This window comes from Micrasema longulum, unplaced genomic scaffold (genome assembly GCF_059751315.1).
Source record: "Micrasema longulum isolate JH-2025_06_02 unplaced genomic scaffold, ASM5975131v1 h1tg000330l, whole genome shotgun sequence".
NCBI classification, from domain to species: domain Eukaryota; kingdom Metazoa; phylum Arthropoda; class Insecta; order Trichoptera; family Brachycentridae; genus Micrasema; species Micrasema longulum.
Window position 1 is genome coordinate 342,758 of NW_028277534.1, and position 24,259 is coordinate 367,016.

The following is a 24,259-nucleotide window of genomic DNA, read 5'->3' on the forward strand; positions in this document are numbered from 1 at the left end:
AAATCTTTATTCGGATAATCAACAGCTACATTTATCTAATATACATAAAAGGCAATGTTCGATTGGTTGTCCTCGATGGACTGAATAAAAACTGGACTGATTTACGTGCGGTTTTCAGATAAATGTACATCTTTGCTACGAGAAGGTTAAAAACTCATAAAATCTTCAATTTATTAAGTATAAAAAAAGTTAGGAGCTTAAATGTTTTTTTTACTCATCACCAGGGTTTGCATTATCCGAGAATGCGGATACAAAAAAAATACTACTTTGCTTATCTCATGAAAGAACTAATGAAAATTGGACCTTTCAGATTAAACAACGCCTTACATTTGTGTTATGATTATATTTTTCGCGATCTGACAACACTACGTTGTAGCGAAAATGGGGCAAAGTGGGTTTTTTTTTATACAGTCCGATGTACTCAAATATGATTCTACGCTCCTTCTGGACTATTCTTAATTCTATGGTTCAAATATTTTTCGATATTGAAGTTACGTTATTTACAATCCTATTATTGATTGATATTTTATTAATATCTTCGAAGTGTGTGTTTAATCAAAATTAAGTGGTGTATACCGTGAACCAATAAATACATTTATATGTTCTAGGAAGATAAATGATGGATTTTAGTTCAGACAAAGCCAATTTTTATCGATGGGCGTTAGAAAAAATTCCATAGGTCAATGTTACTTGCTTCCAGAACTGATCTGACATTTAATTTGACAACTAAAATACTTTGTTATGATACTAATTGAATTTAGATTAGGTAGCTCCTGTATCCATGTGTGAAATAAAACCCAAAACTTGAACGAGTGTTTTCGACTTGATGGCTGCTCTTAGGTAAACATCCCAAATAAGGAAATCGAGTAGAAATAAGTCCGTCTCGCTGTGAAGTGGTTGGCACGTTTGCCTACCATTCTTGAGGTTCTGGGTTCGATTCCTGGCAAGATGGACGCGAAATATTAATTTCAAAAGTTGTTCAAACTGCAATATTTCATTCTTCCTGGACTGGTACCTGAAGCGTACGACTGATCACCTACTCTTCACGTAACAGATGATCGAAATACGCTACATTAGTTTAACCGATACAGTACCCTAGGTGAAGAAAGGGGATCGATGATGATGATGATGAGTAAGCTAGAATTCCACTCGTTCGTATGCTTTGGAGCTGCAAGACGATTTGTAATCTAGCTTCCGTGTGTAAATGATATCAAATATAAAATACTTGAATTTTATAAATTGGGTTTAGAATTCCAACCGTCCATGCGCTTAGTAGCTGCAAGACGTGTTGTAATTTTACCCCTTTTTATTATTATTATTTTGAATTTTTTTTAAATTTTATTAATGCACTAAATTTATTTTTCAATTTTAAAAATGAGTAAATGGATGCTAGATTTCTCACCGTCCATGAGCTCTGTAGCTGCAAGGCGTGTTGTAATCAAGCTCCTATATGTTATAATTGAAATTGATCGTAATTAGAAACGAGGAACTAGACTCCCAACCGTCCATGCGCTCTGTAGCTGCAAGACGTGCTGGGATATTTGTTAATTGTACAGTACCCTTGAGGTGATTTTTACAAAAACGGCGCTATATAAATTATCCAACTATAAATATTATATACAAATACGTATAAGAACGTACATTGGGCAGGATAATATTTTCTTGTCCCAGCTCCGTGAAAAGCCTCGACTGCGTAGGACAGAAAATGGGACAATACGAAAATTCTGAATTGGAAGATGCTCCAAAAGGGTTTTTTTTATTATTTATATTATTCGTGCAAATTTCTATCGTAAATTTTGCCTTTATATAAAAATCCTTCCTCTCGACAATATATTACAAGACCATCCATCTCTCTCATATATTTCACCTAATACAAATTTAACCATTTTTTTATGTGAAATAAAATTCGCGCAGTAGCAAATAATTGAAATAATCGAAAATTATAATTATATTGTCTGTATTGGAGATCCGTAAACTATGTAAGGCTGGGACAAGCATAATCGACAGAATCGAGAAAGGGGTGCTGCGTTGGTTTAGACATGTAGAGCGAATGGACGGCGAAAGAGCGGCTTAAGGGGTCTACGATGCGAATGTTGATGGATTTTTTTATATGGGAGTTGCTTTATTATTTACCTTGCTTATAATGTACAAGGTTTATATTTCAAAAAGTGGATTTTTCTGCAATTAAATATCTTAAAATTTATCTAAACTATTAGGATCAGGAAGGATATATTAATGTGGGCTAATCGGGAACTTCTTCGCATTTGCTCACGTGGAGAGGAAACCATTTAAAACTCTTTAAGAGAAGCTGGCCTCTTGGCAGTAGTCAACAGGCCTAGTCAACATGGTGGGTTTGTAAGCTACCTGCATCGCTTAAAGCTCTCAGAGATTGACAGCTGCCCATGCGACGATGAAACTCCTCAAGATGTCCCTCACCTGTTGATGCATTGCCCCTTTTTCAGCTTTCAAAGACAACAGCTGAAGGCGCGATGCAGAGGCCTGGGGGAAGATCTATGCGACATCCCATCGGTGATAGGTAATAAAGAACTCACACGAGAGGTAGATCATACATGATAAATATAGTACAGGCAAATGGTAAAATAAACCAAAGTAGGGAACAAAATGCCGAACACTCCTCTAGGGGAACGAATGTTGATGGATGCAGAAGGTGAGGAAGTCCGAGAAAGACATGGCACGATCGAGTCCATCAAATACTCGAAGACCGACATGTCAAGGGTAGGAATAATCGGCGTGCGTGCAAAGACAGAGTGATGTGGCGTTCTATCCTCTCTGCCTACAAACGGTTACGGTTTTTTGTTTTGTATTGAAATTGTTAAAGAACGCGCACGCGTCCGCGCGCGTTCACATGAGAACAATGCGGCGGCGCGCGGTGATGGGGGTAATCATCGTTCCGCGGAGACAGCCTGCCCGTCTATCTCCGTGTCTCAAAACTATGTCCTGTCTTCCAATTTGCTGTTTACACTTAGACAGTGTCCTGGGACAGAACAATACTGTATTGTTTACGTGTATAATAAATTATTTTCCTAGAACACTCGCTTATGAGTCAAGAATATTGTGGTTTTCAAAGAACGGCCTTATCTTGTGCCGACGAGGAATTAAGGTACTAATACGGACTACAGAATTATTGTGTTTACTGTAGAGTAAATATTTCTCAGAACGGAGTGATTGAGGGGTCGATAGAGCTGAAAAAATAATTATATACGTAAGTATATTGTGGGCGCGTACTTACTGATAACTGACAGAAATGAGAGGCAAAGATATAAAACTTTTCCTCCATTTATTGTACCAATTCAGATTAGTTTATTTTATCTTTATATTACACATTGTTCTTTTTTGAAAGTTGTTGAATTCGGTGTTAGTTTTTATTTGTTTTATTTTATAAGGAAATTTAACAAAGATACATACTAGAAAACATACAATTTGCAGGTATTCGTCGATACAATTTCACACGCATATCTTCCATTTTAGGATTACATAAAATAGATAGAATTACTTAAGATCTGGACTTTTTTTGTTTAAGTTTACAACGATTTAAACGAGCACTAAATAAATAGTCCAGATCTTGTCTTGATGTCCCTTATGTTTGTCAATGCTTCTTTTCTTTTTTTTATGTTTTAAACAATTCTTTTATTGTAATATTTAAACCCTATAAATTGTATACATGGACAATTTTCGTTTTATAAATAAATAAATAAACCTTTGTTGTTGTTTTTTTTTTTTTATTTATCTTTTTTTAAATATTTCTTATACAGTATACAATGCAATGAAAAATAAGTTGTACGCGTGTACTTATTAACTTAGATTTATTCCCGAGAGATTGTTCGCAAAAGTTGCGAAAGTATCATGAAAAATAACAATGTAGTTTTTTCGGCAGTACCTACATAATATTATATTTCCGACACATGCGGGCCATAGGTGTGAGATATATAGCATTACTTAAAAACGAAGGCAGTTTAAATATGTCCCGATGTATGAGTGTTCTCAATCCCGCGTTTATTTGTATTTTATTGAGAAGGTATTACTATTTTATTGTATTAAACTTCAGTGTGACATTCAAAATATAATTCAATGGAGCAAACAAAACAAATTATTCTTCAATGTTTCCAAATGTTTTGTAATAGCATACACAAGAGCATTAAAAACTATAAACTATCGTTATATCATGGACGAAGTGAGGCTTGAAAGGGCTTCAACGTCCAGATTAGTCCATCTTACAGTTAGTAAGATTAACAAATTACAACAGGGATGGAGAATACCTTAAATAAGGGAATATAGACGTCCAAGAAGAAGTTTAAAAATTGGAAAATTGTTTTCAGGCGTTGCCTAGTATGTGAAATAATTCAGCCAGATTAATCTCTGCACTACAATAAAGGTTTCAGCTCTTTAACCTCACTAAAATCAACAGATGAAAGAGTTGAAGAAATAGGGATGTTCAAACATAGGCAAAATGGTGAATGTTACACAGTGTGTAAAGTGGCCACTTAAACCAGCCAATGACAGGCCATAAGCCCTATAAATGCCTAGACTTCCAAATCCCCTCTTTAAGGTATTCTCCATCCCTATTGTAATTTGTTGATTGAGCATGTTTCTATTTTTCATACAGAAAATTCGATTTTACTTTATAGACAATTGAATGAATATAAAAAAATATGTCAGTAGTGGAACCGTTTGAAATCATTACAATTTTAAATATAAAACTAATTAATGCACCGCATACCCCAGTGTGCACCTCACAGTAAATATTGCATATTTGTTACTAACATATTTACTATTTTTTAACAATATGTGTGCGTATTTGTGAATGGAATTGTAGTTCATCAAATAGTTTAAAGCTTTTTAATATACATATATATATATTTTTAAAAATTAAAATAAATATTTGAGTTCTTACCCAAATATTTGATTTTTTGAGGGCCTTTTTCAACGTGTTGTAAATAACTCTATTAACTATTAGAAAATGGGAATCAAGTTGGGGTAGAGTGGGATTCGAACCACGGACCTTCGGTCCGTGAGTCGGAGACACTAGCCACAGGACCCCAACCCTATTTTAAATATTAAATTACACAACCCGATTTTAAATATTAAATTGTGTGCTTACAGTAAGCACAACTTGAACGGGATAATTTACAATCCCAACACTTTACAGCGCATAAAATTATATGTACCGAGAACTATTTAAGAGCTAGGCAACACAGACCATTTGTTCTTCCAGAATGCAGGACAAATTTACCGTTGATGATGCGTGTGGGGAGGATGATTGGTCTGTTGAACAGCCTACCGGGAGAGGTGGATCTTTTTCATGCTGGGATTACCAGTTTTAGACTCTTCCTCTCTAACTATGTATCATAATGGGTATTAGTGACTTATTCGTCTTTGTTTACTATTTTTTTATGGACCATAAAAATGTAATCTATTGTGCTTTTTTTCAACGTGTTTTCGTAATTACCTAACTATACAAGGTGTTCTTTAAACCCTGTCACATCCGAAACCACGATGATCAGTATAGGCAAGAATGAATTGCAACAAAGAATGCATTGAATGTTACATAGTATGTAAAGTGGCCACTCAAACCAGCCAATGGCAGGTCTTAAGCCCTGCAGATGCCTAGACTTCTTATTACCTTTTCTAAAATGTTATTCATCTCTGTTGTAACATGTTAATCGTAAATCAATGTTGCGAAAAATTCATTGAAAGAATATTCTAATTAAAAAAAACCGCATCGAGTTAAACTATAATATTGGCATTATACTGACACCACTACTTATATATAATAACGATATTTTTATATCGTTGCGTCGGCGTCGTTTACGCCGAGGAAATTCTAGACAATTAACTTTTAAGACTATGCTAAAAATCCTTCTAGAGACGGTGCTGTAACGTCGTGTCACATTACGCAAAATACGACATACTATTTGGAAATTTAAAAAAATCATGCATAGTGTATAATGTTTAATACTATTTTCCATAATTTGTTAAATTAATCATATAATTTAGGCCTTTTGAAGCAAAAAAAAGATCATTTACAAAAAATTGGTTCCTGGACTTTAGTAGAAGAGAAGTCAGAAAATTAGTTGAAATATATTTTATAGAAAAAAAAATAAAAAAAGGAAAAGGATATTTAATAATGTAAAATTGTATCCTAAACTCACTAGTAGGTAGTCATGTTTCGTTTAAATAGCTCCACACAAAAATAAGTCTGCCTTAAAACAGGTTGTACTTAAGGAGACTACACAATCCAAAGATATCTATCACCATAAAAAATGTAGTTGGTAAAGATATTGTAATTTAATAAAATTAAAAATATATATGTGTTATTAATAAATAACACGTATATATATTTTTTTTAAACAAGACAGAAATATCAATTAAGACTCGTGTGGCATTATAACACAAGGGTTCAAGAGGCGAATCTTTGATCGACAGGTCGTTGACTGCTGTGTACGAACGACGCAATAGAATAAGGGAGAGATAGATAAACAAAAATACGGGTGGCGTCATTTCGCCAAATCTCATTTAATCCAAAGTGATAATTTTCCAACTAAAAAATAAATTTTATAATCGTCATTATCGAAGCCTTACACGCACCCGATGGTGCATGGGGCACTGGTTAAATCAAATGCAGCGCATCTCGATCATCTGTTACAGGAGTTAAGGTGATTAAACTCGTGCTTCGGGGACAATGAAATACTTCATTGAGGGTTTAGTCGTGTTGTTACCACCTTTATGTAGGCACCTAGTTGGTGGCCTAATTTTGTGATGTACAAAGTTATGTGGGTGCACAGAATGAGAGCAAGTAAAACAGGGTACTTACGTTTTACACAAAGATTTATTCACGAAACTAAACTACTGAAGCTAACACATTGAAAGAAGGATTCTAATAACTATATTAGGCAAAATAAAATGAAGTTGGTAAATCTAAATTGGCGGTAATTTTGTGCCTCGAAGACGCGTGCGGTGAGGTCGGAATCCGGTAGTTTTTTCCCTCGGTCGGTTTGGCCCGTTCGTACGCTCTACGTCGGCGTTCGGCAATGTTCGGCTCGTGCCGTCGTTGTCGACCCGCCACACAGCCCCCTTCCAAGTTTTGAAATCTGTTTTTCAAAACTGACGCTGTATCACCCTCCTGCCGCTACGCGTTGTGTATGCCGGTTGTTCTGTTGGTGTTTCCGTTTCTGCTGGACTGGCTCGTTCTTCCGCTGTCTGGAACGCCGGCTTGCACCTGTCCAGCGAAACCTTTTTATGTTCGCCATCCACGTCCAGTGTTACCGTCTTTTCCGCCCTGGTGATGACCTTGTAGGGCCCCTTGTAGTTCGGCATCAGGGGTTTGTACACTCTGTCGTCCCTCAGAAACAAGTGTGTGGCTCTCTTTAGTTCCGGGTGGATGAAAACGTTACCTTTATTGTGGTGCTCGACTGGCCTTGGTTTGACGTTTTGCATGAAATTTACCAGTTGCCTAGTGTAGGAGTCCGGGTCAATGTAGTCGTTCGTCTGCTCCAGGATGTCTGCTGGTAACTTTAGTTTGCACCCATACAGCATCTCTGCTACTGAGTGCTCTGCATTCGTGCGCAGTGTGGCCCTCAGTCCGAGTAGTATGGTGCTGATCGATTTTGTCCACGGAACAGGGTGGTGAGCTTTAATGGCCGTCTTCAGCGTTCTATGAAATCGCTCGATCATGCCATTACTTTGTGGATGGTAAGGCGTCGTGTTGGAGTGTGCTATGCCTGATCTGGAACAAAACAAGTTAAAGTCCGTAGACATGAATTGCCTACCCTGATCAGTTATAATTTTCTCCGGTACGCCGTATCTCGCAATCCAGTTGTCCCAGATGGCTCTGATGATTGTGTGGGTCTGGATATCTGCGATAGGGATTACTTCCGCCCATCGAGTGTATCGGTCGATACATGTGAGGCAGTACCTCAGTCCCTCTGATGGTGGAAAAGGTCCGATGAGGTCGACATGGACCACGCAGAATTTCTGTCTCGGCATGTCGATCTTGATGATCGGTGTCCTCGTGTGTTTGTTGACTTTGCTCTTCTGACAGGGTATGCAGGCCTTCGTCCAAGCTGCGCAGTCTGCTTTCATATTTTTCCAGACGCCTCTTTGACTGATGGTCTTGGTCGTGGCGTCGGCTCCTGCATGGTTGAGGTTATGCACTTGGTTGAAGAAAGATCTCTGTAGCGTTTTTGGGATGTACGGTCGCATGTTGCCTTTGTTGAGATCGAAGACGATTTCTTGTCCCTGCATGTTGGTTTTGATCAGGTTCAGAGCAGTGTTCTTGTCGTCCAAGAGTGCGAGTAGTTCGTTGTCCTGCCTTTGTTCTTTATGGATCTTTTCGAACGATATGTTTGCCTCTTGTTCGATCATGTCGATTCTTGATAAGGTATCGGCGACGACGTTGTCTTCTCCTTTTATGTATTTGATGTCCGTGCTGAACTGTGAGATGTAGTCTAGATATCTGAGTTGTCTGGGGCTTTCTTTGTCGTGACTTTTCCTTCTAAACACGAATTGTAGTGGTTTATGGTCCGTGTATATACAGAATTCTCTGCCCTCCAGATAATGTTGAAAGTACCTTACAGTCTCAAAAATGGCTAGTAGTTCCCTGTCGTACGTACTATATGAACACTGAGCCTTGTTCAACTTTTTTGAGAAGAAACTTATCGGTTTGTAGTTGATGCCGTCTGTGGTTTGTTGTAGCACGCCTCCGATTGCGTAATCTGAGGCGTCTGTCCACACTGACATCTTGCTGCTTTCCTCTGGGTAGCTAAGCTTAGTGGCGTTGATCAGCGAGTTCTTGACCTCTTCGAAATCGTGTGTAGTGACTTCGTTCCACTCTACTTTTCTGTTGTCATTCTTTTTTGCTCCCTTGAGGTAATCGTGTAGTCGTATCAATTTGTGTGCTGCTCGTGGTATGAATCTTCGGTAGAAGTTTCCCATGGCCAAGAATCTTCTCAACTGCTTAATGGTTTCTGGCTTGTTGAGGTTCGTGATGGCTTCCACTTTTGTTGGCGAGGGTCCGATGCCTTCAGCCGAAATTTCATAACCAAGAAATAACAGTGTTTTCTTGGCAAACTCGCATTTAGATGGGTTTACCACCATTCCATGATCTTGAAGTCGCTGGAACAAAGCTTTTAAGTGTTCCACATGTGTTTCTTCGTCTGGTGAAGCGATCAATATATCGTCGATATATGCGTGTACTCCTTCTAGACCTCTTGTGACTTCGTTGATGTGACGTTGGAATGTTTGTGCAGCGCATGATAGTCCGAATGGCATTCTTACAAATTCAAATAACCCGAATGGTGTGGTTATAGCTGTCTTTTTAATGTCAGTTTCATTAATTGGAATTTGGTGATATGCTCGTTGTAAGTCAATTTTGGAAAAAATTTTACAGTTAAATAAGTCATTGCATATATCGTGGATATGTGGCAAGGAATAACGATCAGGTACCGTCTGTGCGTTTAAGCTACGGTAATCGCCACAAGGGCGATAAGTACCATCGCTCTTCTTCACCATATGCAATGGAGAGGCCCACTCACTCTTGGAGGGTCTACAAATACCTTGAGCCACCATGTGATCGAACTCTTGCTTCGCCTGCCTCAGTAGTTCTGGGGACAGCCGACGAGTCTTACACATAACGGGTTTGCCACGGGTATCTATATGGTGGATTGTGTTGTGTTTATCCAGCCCTGCGTATGGTTTATTGATATCTACTAGTTGTGGATACTTCAATATGAGTGAGTGGTAAATGTTGGTTTTGTCTGTTAATGATATGGAACATGTTATGTTGTTGTTTGTGGAGATGTCAAATGCTCTGATTATCTTGCCGTTTGTATTGTCTACTAACCGTTTGTTCCTAACATCTACTAACAGGTGGAAGTTGTGGAGAAAATCTGCTCCTATAATAGGGCGTGTCGTATCCGCTATTATAAACTTCCATGTAAACATTTGTTTACATCCCAGATTCAGTGTTACCGTGGTAACTCCGAAATTCTGGATCGTAGTCCCGTTCGCTGCATAGAGAATTAGCTTAGACTTTTCTCCATGGCGTTTGTGTAAAGATCTAGGAATTAATGATATTTCCGATCCGGAGTCAACGAGGTATGACACACCGGTATCACGATCTTTAACAAAGAGACGTGTTGTGTTGGTTGAATCAGCCGCCTCCGCTATGATTCGACCATCTAGTTTTTTGAAGCTAGATGCGGTTTAAATTCACATGGTGTGACGCATTTCTTAGCTTGATCGCCAAATTTTGTGTGGAAGTAACAAAGAATAGTTTTCTTGTTATTTCCGTTGGCCCTATAGCTTGTTTTGTTGAAATTGTTGTTGTATTTGTTGTTATTGAAATTGTTACTGCTGTTACTTGTTGTGTGTTTGAATCTATTGTTATTGTTGTTGTGACTATGCTGTTTGTTGATTGTGTGAAATAAACTCTCTACCTTATGGGTTAGAGCTTGTACGGACTGTTCTAAACTACAAATGTTATTTTTATTGTTGGTACCTACTACCGCTACATTATCCTGTGTGTACACCTGTATTAGGCGATCTGCTATCGTCGCTTGCCTATCCCAGTCATCTTCGCTTATGGCTAAATGCGCTTGGATCGTCTTGGGCAGTTGTTGTATCCACAAGTATTGCAACGTCGTTTCGTCTATTTGTAAACCTATTGCTAGCGTCCGCATCTCTCTAAGTAGGCTGGATGGGTTTCGATCCCCAAGCTGTAAGGAAGAAAACAGTTTTTCTCTCCTTCTGTCCTGTGGACAGCCCATGCGTTGGATTATAGCTTCCTTCAGCCTCGTATATTTTGCTCGGTTCGGTTCCATGAGTAAAATATCTGAAACTTGTTCTATGTGCGCTTGTTCAAGTTTTGACACTAAGTGACTATAACGTGCGTCTTCTGAAACTATGTTTGCCAACTCGAATTGTGCTTCTATCTGTTTAAACCAAAGTTCGATGTTGTTCACCCATAGCTGTGGTAGTTTAACGCTAATCCTATCCGTGTGGAACATGTTGTTTGCTGTGTTGATATTTGTCAAGTCAGTGTTGTCCTTGTTAGCCATTGTTTACAGTTTAAAAATATTCGTTTTTAAAAAAAAAATTCAGAAAAATGTATGTAATAATGATTACAGTATAAGTTAAAATATTGAAATAAAAGTATTCAATAATGAGTGTAGTTGTATTAAAAAGTTAAGTTTAAATTATTAGATTTAAATTTAAATTTTTATTTAAATTTCAAACAAAAATATTTATTTTTTAAATGTCAGAGTCACTATTTGTTATGTATGTACTGTGCAAGTTATAGAAAAGAAAATTAAAAACAGAAAATTTAAATAATTATTTTACCATACGGCGGAACACATTTTCCAACTATTAGGTATTTGTATTCTCCAAGCCTGAGTGGTCCCCTCAATATTAATATTCCTTTTGATTGTCCGTTGTACAATATATCAAGTTTAAAAATGTTTATGGTAAAACTTCAAATCTGTAACACATAATAACATGCATAGCCTAGGTTAAAAATATAAACATATATAGTACAGTCACACAATATAATGTATATAGAAAAAAAGTATGGATACTAATGTCCACGTACTAAGTTAAACATTCGTCGGCTTAGCCGCCCGAATATCTGTTTGTTTGATAGTTTCAAGTTGTTTACAAAAATAAAATTTTACAAATTGCAAGTATTGTGAACGACTGCGCCAGCTGAAAAATATTTCCGATAGATTTCGCTGGTAAAAAAAAACTTACTCCCGCAGTGCGTTCACAAGGAGAAAACTTTCGGATGCCTACGTCACGCTTGTCTCGCCATATAATATTTGTCTAAAATAATTATGTACCGGATTTTTGAAAAAAAAAAAAAAAAAAAAAAAAAAAAAAAAAAAAAAAAAAAAAAAAAAAAAAAAAAAAAAAAAAAAAAATTTAAGAACTATAAATAACAATTATTTTCCGGTACCCTGTAAGTACCTCTACTCAATCTGGCACCCTATGTAAATGTTCGTGTGAATTGTTTGTGTGTTCGACTCAAGAAAAATAAAAAAAATAAAATTTATATGTGTTGTAGGAATGTATTACTCGGCGTGCGATTTTTGGTGAGCGAGTCGCTCGAACGTATTATATTATGTTTGTTTATAATAATTTTAGTTAAATTATGAATCCCCTGTTTGAATTAATCCCGGCCGAGTAATATTGTTAAGAAATTAATCACAGTTTAATCAATTCACTAGTTACATTAATTACATTTACATTAGTTACATTTACATTGAAGATTGTTACCGACAGAAAAATTCACTCGATTCGCTCGGTCTTTGAAAAATCTAATTCTATTATATATTATAATTATTATAATATAATTCTATTATACTAAATTAATTAACCTTACAATAAGTTAACCTTGAAATAGATTAACCTTGATTAATTACAAATAAATTAAAAGTGCAATCAAATTAAAAATGAAATTTTAAATTTTTCATGTACCGACCGAAAAAAAGTAATTGTTGTACAATTTTGTCAAGCGAAGATATTTCTGTCTGAAATTTTGCGCAATTTTTATGGAATTTGAATGGGGTCACCGTGATTGATTGTTTAATGTTGTGTTTTCGTGTTCAAACGTCGGGGTATACCACTTTTGGGGTGTAATTACCACCTTTATGTAGGCACCTAGTTGGTGGCCTAATTTTGTGATGTACAAAGTTATGTGGGTGCACAGAATGAGAGCAAGTAAAACAGGGTACTTACGTTTTACACAAAGATTTATTCACGAAACTAAACTACTGAAGCTAACACATTGAAAGAAGGATTCTAATAACTATATTAGGCAAAATAAAATGAAGTTGGTAAATCTAAATTGGCGGTAATTTTGTGCCTCGAAGACGCGTGCGGTGAGGTCGGAATCCGGTAGTTTTTTCCCTCGGTCGGTTTGGCCCGTTCGTACGCTCTACGTCGGCGTTCGGCAATGTTCGGCTCGTGCCGTCGTTGTCGACCCGCCACAAGGGGATCCTTAACCCCACCATCCACCCGCAGCAGTTATAGAATCCTGGAGGACTCTCTGCCTCTGTAGATACTCACAAGGAATACAAACTCTGCAGATTAATGAGGGGTGGCAATTTTCGCATCATATTTTTTCAATTTTGTGCGAACCTGTAAAAGTGTGCAAATCGTTGGCGGAAATTTAAAATACTGTAAAGGTACAAAGTCATCATAAGCCAGAAGAGGTTACACATAGCCGGGCCCCGATTACGATAAGAAGTTAGCAAAGTTACCTTTAATTGTTTATAAAGAATGTCGAATTATCTGTACAAAAAAATGTATTCCTATGATCATTTAAAGTAGTCACACAGAAAATTCGCGTTTTTTATAGACAATTAAAGAGAACTGTGGTAACTTTTCCTGGTGGGCAAATAATTTTTCGATTTTTTTAAAAAATAATAACAAATATTTGCGTTCCTGACATTTACCAACAAATTTCAATTTAAGGGACCATTCTCAGCGAGTTGTAAATAAATAAACTATTAGAAAATGGTATTTAAGTTGTGGCACAGTGGGGTTCGAGCCTCGGACTTGATCCGTGAATTCGTGAGTCCGCGACACTTGCCACGGAACCACAACCCGGTTCATACAATGTTACAAATTACGTGTTTGAGGATGGGGGTAGGCTCAAGTTTGAACTGGCGGGTCGTGGGAGGTCATTATTTTGCACCCCCAGACGTACACTGTCGTAAGTCTAAATTTAGCTGTTTTGAGTTATAAATACAGCTTAACCATTTTTTAAATATTTTTAAGGAACTCACTCACGCATCCCCACGACTTTTTTTGAGCGGGATATACCACAAACTACAGTATTCTTTAAAATTCAATGAGGAAGTTCAGTGATACGGGAAATAAAAAATACAATTTTATTTATGATTTAATATTTATAAGGTAAAAATTAGAGCATTTGTACGGCGAAGTGTTTTGAAAATGATATAATAACTTATATTTACATATAAGTTATTAATTTAAAATTACTTGGTACACTTCCTCTTATTTATTTGACCAATTAGCGCTTTCACCCTCTAATGGGCATTTTCAGACTGGTGAATATTATACGGTGTAAGGATAATTTATATAAAATTAAATATTATCTTAAGTGTAGGTACATTTAAAAATAAGTTGAAAAAGATACAATACGCAATATTTCAATGGAACAGAGTGAGTAAAATTATTGAAACATGTGTTGGCGGTGTACTTTAAGAGAGGATTCTATTCTATGAAAAACATTTATTGTTTTATTACAATGTACAGGGTCCAACTAAGGGGGCTAATAAGGGTGAGTTTTTGAATTCTATCTGCTGATTTATCAAAATTCTATGGCTATTATTTTTTTGTCCTTTTTATTTCTAAAATTTCTAATCCATCTAACTTTTGATCTTGATACGATTTGACGCTGATTATACAATATATAAAAATATATATTTTTATAAAAACGTAATTTTGGCTCAGTTTGATACACTAGCAGCCAATAAAAAATATTTTTAAAAAACACTGAGCTTCCTCGTTTAGTAAAATATCGAGAAGAACACTGCAGTAACTATGATGATTTTTTCCTGTAAAACGGCTGATTTAGACATACCACGGTTTACTTCTGGGGGTGCGATTTATTTAGAGAAACATGTAAACAACGTATCTGCCCCCTATCATTGAATGTCTTCTCGACGTGAAAATATTTTTTATTTTTTATTAATCAATATGCTTTTCATAAATGGTACATGTTTTTTTTTTCTAGTAAATGTTATAACTGTAACTCTTTTTTTACCATAAAAATTAATTACGAAATTATTAAAGAAATAAATTGAAATTTCAGATACATGATCTCAACTTTCCTACACATGATTGTTAAATATCTTATCTGTATTGTATTTTTTGGACAAATATACATTTTTATTATGGAATTTATTTATTTAGATAGTTATATAAATCAAATTTGAACACCTAGTTATACCTTAACTAATAAACACACAAGCGCCCTTGAGGTGATTTTCACAAAAACGGCGCTATATAAATTATCCAAATATATATATAAATATATATATATATATATAAGCGGACTTTTCTCCACTCGATTTTCTTACCCAGGATTTTTCGCTGAGAGAAGCCTTCGAGTCAAAGACACTCGTCCAGAATTCTGGTTCTATTTCACACACAGCACTGTATTCTTCATTCAGCTGGACACGGTATAGATCAGTCCTACGCAGTGAAATACAGCAGTTTAAAAGGAAATGCGGTCTGACTTTTTTTCATACAAACGTATTCCTATATTTTCTCCCTGGATTATGGCACTTCCGCGGTGATTTTTTACACACTACAGATATTTATCATTGGCGTGTCTTTATTGTTTCGCTTTTTCGATAAATTGTTTATGATGGGAGCTAAGACCATCCAAAAACCCATAAGAGCGCCCAGTTTTATCTGCCGTCTTCGGACGTACAGTATACAAATATGATAATTCATTTTGAATAACTGAAAAAATACCAACACAGAAAATTTCATTCTGACACTCTTTCTCAAAAATAAAATCAAAATCGATGCAGTTTTGGGGTGCGGAAAATGAGAAAACGAAACGTCGATTTTGTCGATTTTAGCTAGGCGTAATCAGTCCGACGCCGACGTGCAGTTGTCTTTTTTTACAGTAACGATAAGGCGTTTACGAGAGAGTAACCGAAAAACAATGTTCAGATATTTATTTATTTGACACTTTATATACATATACAATAAATCTACATATAAGGGCGGGCATATTGCCTTAAGGCAATTTCTTCCTACCTACCCAAACCGTTCAGTTTGAGAAAATTATAAATACATGGACATATTGAATCTTACAATTTTATACAAAAATTAAAAGCAAAGATTAACAATAATAAATATATATTTAAAAAAATTAACACTATACTTTGAAGAGAGGAGAGGGGATGGGAAGGAAAGAAGAAAGATAAAGGAACAATTTAAATATTTAGATAGTGACATTTCAATCTTCACTTAAATGTAAATAAAGAAAAGGGCGTCTCAAATATTAGTGGGTAGATTATTCCACAGTCGAGCGGCTACTACTATGAAAGAGGATACCTATTCATCAAATTTTTCTAGCATCGCGTATCCTCTTAAAAATATATCATAGCCCAGAAATGCGTGATTTTTTACACACCTACATGGATCTTTGGAATGGGATTTTGCTATCTGTAGATTTGTTAAAATAGGTACTACAGCGAATGAACATCAGTTAAGTTAATGGACTATGCGAAGATGAAAAGGCGGAAAAGACGTTGGCCCGTTGCCAAACACTTAAATAAATCAGAATTAAATACAGTTTATAATATGCGGGAAATGGGAAAATTTGCGCCACTGACGCTTACAGGTACCTACTCCTTTTAAATAGTTTTTTTTATTAAGATTCGATTAAAATTAATAACAGCGTAGATCAGGGGTGGGCATACATGCTGTTAACGAGAGCCACGTTCTGGATTTTCATATACTGTAGAATACATATTTTATACAATATCATTATGTACTGAATATTTTAATTTTTTTATACATTAAACGCCCATAGAGCTTTTATAATACAATTTTGCTTATATATATTACATAATTAAGTTTGTAAACAATAAGAGGTAGCAGTTATACATAGGTTTAAAAAGTAAGGTAATAAAAACATGTTTTAAAAAATACAATAGAAGTTATTTAAAAGTACGCTATTTACTTTTTACAAAGTGTAACTTAATATCTAAAAGAATAAAACCGAAAATAAATAAATAAAAAATGCACGCACATATGTATATATATAAATATAGAAAGGTTATTTCTTCAATATAATAATTAAGTAGCAAAAGAGTGACTTTCATTCATAGAGTCTTTATTCAATAAAATATACACATTATTACAATATTAATACATTATAAAGAAAACAAAGTATTAAAATATATTTTGTCCCGATAAACTTTTCAATAATAGTTTGTCATCAGACACTCAGACACAGATTTAATTAATAATCAAATAAAAGAGTACAGACATAATACTGTATACGTATAAAATAATGAACGTATATTATGACTAATTTAAACATAGTTTTTAATAACTTATTATATTTTACTTGACGTATTTTTTATTTGATTAACGCAGGGGAAGTATTAAATATATCAAAAAGATCACTAATTTATTGGTATTTATATGTAATCGCACTAACGGAGAGAACTGAGCATAATTGGTTTGAAATGATTTTGTGTGGAAAGTACATCTAAGTCTGGTGGTCTTAAATAGAATCCTAACGTTTATTTCATTTAGCAATCATGGGCAATCTATAACATTTTTCACAATATTGTGTAGTGTGACATCAGCTACTATGCGTCTAGTTGAAAGCGAGGATATATGCAATTTTTCTAGTAACAAATCATACGATATCTCAGAAAGGAGTAGACCCATCTTATAGTTAACGTAGGAACTTTCTCTGTACTCTCTCTAAGTTATCTATATTTACATTGCAAATAGGTGACCAGATTTGAGATGCATATTCTAACTGATACCTCACCAGTGAGTAATACAATAATTTAATTGAATTGAAGTTGTTAAAATGTTTCGTATTTCTTATGATAAACCCAAGAATTCACAGTGCTGTGAAATAGATAGTTTTCTATCAAATATGACGCCAAGATCTTTGATTGATTCGACCGGTGATATTACAGTATTATTTATATAATAGGTAGATACTATTGGACAGCGTATGCGACTGAAAGACATGTGATAGCACTTGTTCACATGCAGATATAGTCGATTTAATAAACACCATTTACCTAATCTATCGATATTTGACTGTAATGTTTTAACATCATTATTATTAATATTAATAACAATACGTATTATTACGAACAAAGTGATTGTTTGACTAAAGAATCGTATGGCGGACTGACAATGACAGCAAGATGTAACGTCTTTAGAGCAAAATGGCGTCTCCACAACGGCGGCGGTGACTCGCTGCACCGACTATAATAGTTCCGAACACAGCACAGGGTTATGTTTGTGGTTATATTTCTTGGAATCTATGAGACAGATAAAAACATTGTTTAAGTGTATTGTAGAGTGTATTCAGTAGAACGATTATCAATAACAATAACATGTACTTAACGAGACGTTTTTCCAAATAAATCGGTATTTTAGAGTCAAGCGGTCTTGGGACATCCAGCCTAAAATCGTTTTTTTTTCAAATTACTTAAAAATCCGAATAACTCCTAAACGACTGACTATCGCGAAATATTCATGGGAGTTAAATCGATAGGCATTAAGGTCCCCCATCGCTCTGCCACCGATGATTCACCCTTCCAATTACAGGTTGTACATTTTCATATGACAACGGCTGGTTACTGGAGCCCGGGGCACATGCCACACACCACACCATAGTCACGTTTTCATGAAGTATTAAATACGCAAATTATAATTTATTCATCTATATTCTTTAGTATAGATACATCTATACAAATCTTAATTGCAATATAAAGTATTAGTTGTACTACGTAATTTTTTTTGAAAATATACTTACAACATTAAATAAAAATTCGCGAAAATACGAATACATATAATGGGAAAAGATTTTTATCAAGAGACACTGGAAAAGCCGCACGCAATAAAGAAAAAAAATATGCAAAATAGGTACCAACAAAAATATTTGTCAATGTAACCACGAACTACCCATAGATATGAAAATGCTTCCTTACTTTAAAACTAGTCAAATTATTTTCTCCTTCATGCAATCAGAAAACTCAAATTAATAGACTATTAAAATAAGCCTTAAATATTTTTTTGAAATTTTTATGTATCGTATTATCAGCGCTATAAATTTTGAATTTTTGAAATTACTTCGCGTCTGACGTCTCAAGTTATCTTCACCATCTTCTTGATGATCAGTTAACTTACTGTTAGCCGGAAATCTATCACAACTCTCTTATCATTGATTGATTTGAAATAACTAGTGACGTAGCAAAGTAGTTTCTCGTTCAATTTCGCCATATAATTTAAGGTTATAATTTTTACCGTGCGTGAGAACACATTTTTTACATCCAATTGCCCGTGGGGTTGAACTTCCCCAATATTTTTGTGGCATTCTTTTCTACTAAAATACGTTTGTATTCTGCTTTCTGTTTAGTAAATTTAGTAAACTTTAGCTCAAGTTATTTTATTCGTTTTTCCTTTTCCATCTGTACCTACCTATTTTTATTTACTATAAACTACATACTTTGTCATTCTTGTTTATTTGTAAAAAGAGCCCTCTGGGCTTGTAAAAACGATTTCCTTACTTAACCAAACAACTTTTGTGTTAACTATAAACTCCTAATGACATTTGAACTCGTTTTCCTAGTAACAGAATAGCTAACTAAATAGGGGTCCCGATTACACATTTATCTTTAATTTTACCTACAACGTAAAATGAAGTTTTCTGTATGAAAAGCAAAATGTGCACATATTTTTTTGTAAACATGTTCAATTTTAGGTTACCGACGAAGATACTTGAAATTTTCATACAAATATGCACATTTTCGGACATAAATTTAAATGTTACTTTATAGACAGTCTACGATATTTTATCGACAAAGTAAAATTAAGTTTTCTGTATGAAAAGCAGAATATGCATACAAATTTTTCTTCTAAACATTCCGACAAAGATACTTTAAATGTTCATGCAAATATTCTCATTTCCGTACACAAATATCGGTTTTCCTTTATAGATAGTCGAATATAACTATGTTAAGTTCCCATTGTAATCGGGGCCCAGATACCTAAATGCCCACATTATGAGTTATCGATAATAGTCACTAATATAAACCATATTCTAATAAGAAACATTCAAGAATCTAGCAATTATATTTTCAATGGGATTCAAAATGCGAGCTCGTATTTATATCAATTTTAAAATATCGGTAATCCGTATATATTTTGGGGACTCAAACAAAAGAAAACGAATATAATTTAAGTTGGAAGGTACCTATCGAACAGAAACGTGAATACTATGTTATGATTTAAACCAATTTCCATAATATTACTGGCTGATGTTATTTTCCGGAAACCGTAAAGAATCGTAATGGCTAATGGCAAAGTATTTGAAGATAGCACCTTTGAAAAATTAATAATCGTAACCAATCGCAAGTAATTGTAATCGGCAAGCCGATGGAAATTTACGGCAAAACAATGGCAAGTGTGACGTGTGACGGATGTGCGCAGGCGCCAAGCGGTCTGAAGCAGATTACTGCGGTACCAGCTGGTATGTGTGTCATCGGTTATCAGTGACGCCATATTTGCGTAAATTTTCAGGATCGTTAAAATCGCGATTTGAAAGTCGTGAGGTTTTAATTTACCGTCGCAGAGCTAAATTAAGAATGAAACTCGAAAATTTCAATAATATTTACACGACGCATTAAGATTGACGGCATTTCACTTTATTTTATTTATGATGTCGTTATGTACCTAACATTTAAGTTTGCCAACGGCCGGAGTTTAAAATTTTAACGAAATTTCCCGCTTCAGTTTGTAAGTTTGTGTTAGTAAACTTAATTTTCTAGTTGTCAAAATTATGTCAAACCTGAGTAAATAGTAATTTTAAATTGTGCAAATCAATCTAATTTATATTTACTTACAACGACGATACATTTATTAGCACGATTTTTACAAAATAACTCTGAGTTTTACGTAATTAAAATGTGTGAAGAGAGTAAAAGCTTTTTTATCATAGAATTAAGAATAGTCAAGAAACCGCATACGAGCATCAAACAGAACGCCACTAAACTACTCATAAATGAGTAGTTTTACGTTTTGACCCATTAGTTTCTTTGTAGACGTCGCTCAGTACGCAACTCCTGATTTGAATTCAACTATGCCGTGTTGTGTCCTTTTAAAGTGTAGATATACTGCTAGGATCTTAAAGAAACAAGATGGGATCACATTTCATGCGTAATTAGCAAATGAATGTGTAAGTAGCGAATACAATACTTAAAAATTGAATTATTTTTCCATCTGTCAAGATTGTCGAAGAAAACAAAATGAACATTTCGTTAGTGTTGCTAGGGTAGTAAATTTGTTTACCCTACTTTGCTCATCTAATGAGAGAACTAATGAAAATTGGACCTCCGATTAAACAGCTCTATGGTGGACATTTGACCGACATTATAAAAATATCAGTTTTGTGTAAAATATTTTTTTTTTATATTTTAAGTTCAAAGCTCATTAATTCAATTCCTCTTATTAAATGACCTTTTACTTATTTACTCTGTTGTGTCAATCAATATTTCCGCATGCACAATAAAATTTTAGAGAAATTAACAGATTGCTTTTTTTTTACCTTACATTTGTGTTATGATTATTTTTTTCCCATCAAGCAACATTACTCTGCGACCTCACGAATGCGCGCGGTGAAAGTAGGGCATAGTGGGGGAATTATTGGACACAGTCCGATGTATTCAAATATAATTCTACGCTCCTTCTGGACTTTTCTTAATTCTATGTTTTTTATATTCTTTTTCAGGATGAAAACCTTGATGATTCTAAATTACCTCCAGAAGTACAAGAACACATAGGAATTAAATTAGGATGGATTCAAGTACGTATATAATATTTATTTTCAAACTATTTTATAAATTTAAATACACATAATATTTATTTCTAGTGACCGACCAAAACAAGAATTCCCGCCGAAACTGAATTTCGGCTTCTGTTCTAGTTTTGGCCAAAATCGAAACATATATATATATATATATATATATATATATATATACATAAGTTAAAAATCTAAATTTGTTGCAGCAGAAAGGGAAAACATTTTTGATAAGGGAATATGGAAGTCTAGGCATTTACGGGGCTTGTGGCTTGTCATTGGTTCAGCCAGATAAATCTCACCCACACGACAAAGGTTTCAGCTCTTTTACTTCACAGAAGTCAACAGATGGAAGAGTTGAGGAAATGTGGATGTTTAAACAGACAGAATGGTGAATGTTACACAGTGTAAAGTGGCCACTTAAACCAGCCAATGACGGGTCATAAGCCCTGTAAATGCCTAGACTTCCATATTTCCTTCTCATATATGTTTTCAGGTGCCAGTCCAGGGACTATGATATATTCTAGTGTAAAAAGACCTTTTTAAATAAATGGTTCATGTTTCTCTACTAAATAATAAATAAGTAATAATAATAAATTATAAGTATGAAGTTATAGACCAATATTAAAAAACATTATTCGGAGTAAAAATTAGTTAAATCCATTTTTTGCGGTCAAAAATGCATTTATTTCAGATCAATATGAATGAACAGATAATCAAAGTATTGTCCATCGCTGGCTACTACCTTTTCCCACCTCTCAGGCAGTTTTCGAATTCCATCTCGCCTTTGAGGCGATCCAAGTTAGAAGGCAATTTTCAATTGCAGCAAAAGAAGTGAACCGGTGACCATCAGAACTAAATACATGAATTAAACAATCACTATTAGATAGATATTAGTACAGATAATCATAAATATGTACTAAGAATAGATAATGTAACTTAAACACAAATAATATAGTTATTTTCTTAAATATTGTAGGGTAATTATTTCAACTAGATAACTTCAAAAACAGCATTTGTGAGTTACCCGCTCAAAACACATTTTTCCTATCTTCCTCTATGAATGTTACATGAATTTTTTATACTCTAGATTGTTTTCTAAATATGGTAACATTTTTGATCAGGGTGTGCTGATACCATGTCTGCTGAATATCTGGGGAGTGATGCTGTTCCTCCGGCTGTCCTGGGTGGTGGCCCAGTCCGGGATCAGCCACACACTGCTCATCATCGGCATATCCGCATGCGTCTGCGTTATCACCACGTTGTCGCTCTCTGCCATCAGCACAAACGGAGAGGTGAAGGGAGGTTCGTTCTTTTGAGTATGATCATTTGATGCAATCGGATAGTGACCGACGGAAACAAATTTCAGCAGAAATTGAAACCGAATTTCGGCTTCTGTTCTAATTTCGGCTGAAACTGCAACTTATTTAAACAAGTTAGGTCTTGAGTTTTTCCATTGATATTTCTTGGTAGAACTGCATTTTTAATTATAATAATAAAAATACGTATATAGTTTTATTCCACTTTTATTTATAAATTTTTACCAGAGACCAGGTTTCAGACATTGTCAGACTGGTAGGAGACTAAACAATTTTTTATGTTATATACAAATGCAACCGGGGTTGTAAATCATGATTTTGTATAATTATGGAAATAAAAGAGTTTAAATTAAAATCATTTAAGTATAAGGTAATAACAATTATATGAATAAAATTTTTGTTTTAATGTATGTATAATAAAAACTGGTGTAAATTTTATGTATTTTATGAAGTTTTATAATGAAAATGTATATGAATTATATGTATTTAAATTTAATCAAAACCATCACAGGGGCCGCTGGTTGGTAGTTCCATCGACAGCTATGTCCCCCGGGCCCGAGGTAATTAAGTGATTCTCTGAAAGCAAAATTCCCGGCAGTTAATTCTTATTGATTAGTTTCATTGTTTGTATTTTAATGGATACAATAATGGGGAATGAACGTGTGTTGTATAAAATCATGATTTACAACCCCTGCTTGCATTTGTTTATAACATAGACATTTGATTAGTCTCCCACCAGTCTGACGATGTCGGTCACGACGAAACTCGGTCACTGGTTAAAATTTATAAATAAAAGTGGAATAAAACTATAGACTTATTTTTATTATTATAAGTAAAAGTCACTTCAAAACGCCCAAAATTAGGTGTTTTTATCGTACCTTACGAGTTCATTAAAATAAGTTGGAAACAAAATACACAATGAAACAAAAGGCATAAATTTAAAAATAAAATTTGTTTATTTTTGGCGCCGTTTGATTCGTTGTTATTTTATTCATAAAACTTATATGTAACAGTTCTTCAATGAACGCTATAGAAACTAATAAAGGAATTACAAAAATATAAATATGAAACATCTTCTATATTTACGCTGGAAAGGAAAAAGTTACAAAGAGACATGTAGCAACTTTACAATAGAGCCAACTGAAGTTTTTTTTTTTTTATTAGTAAAGAATCTCATATTTCAATGTTTTATTTGAATTGTTTAGGAATCACGTCAAAATAATACGTATGTATGAGAGTTTTATATTAACTAACAAAACTTTAATAGGCTCTTCTGTAAAGTTGCTACATATCGCTTGATAACTTTTTCCTTTACAACGTC

The 24,259-nt window shown here is 34.6% G+C and overlaps 1 protein-coding gene across 1 annotated transcript in view; it reads left to right on the forward strand.

Moving 5' to 3' along the window:
- The window catches only part of NKCC (sodium potassium chloride cotransporter), a 96,470-nt gene that overhangs the window by 48,377 nt on the left and 23,834 nt on the right, over positions 1 to 24,259 (forward strand). The window contains exons 3-4 of the mRNA XM_088225088.1: positions 21,551 to 21,625; positions 22,744 to 22,924. Coding sequence (XP_088081214.1) covers positions 21,551 to 21,625; positions 22,744 to 22,924 — 256 coding nt within the window. The remainder of the gene's footprint in view (positions 1 to 21,550; positions 21,626 to 22,743; positions 22,925 to 24,259) is intronic.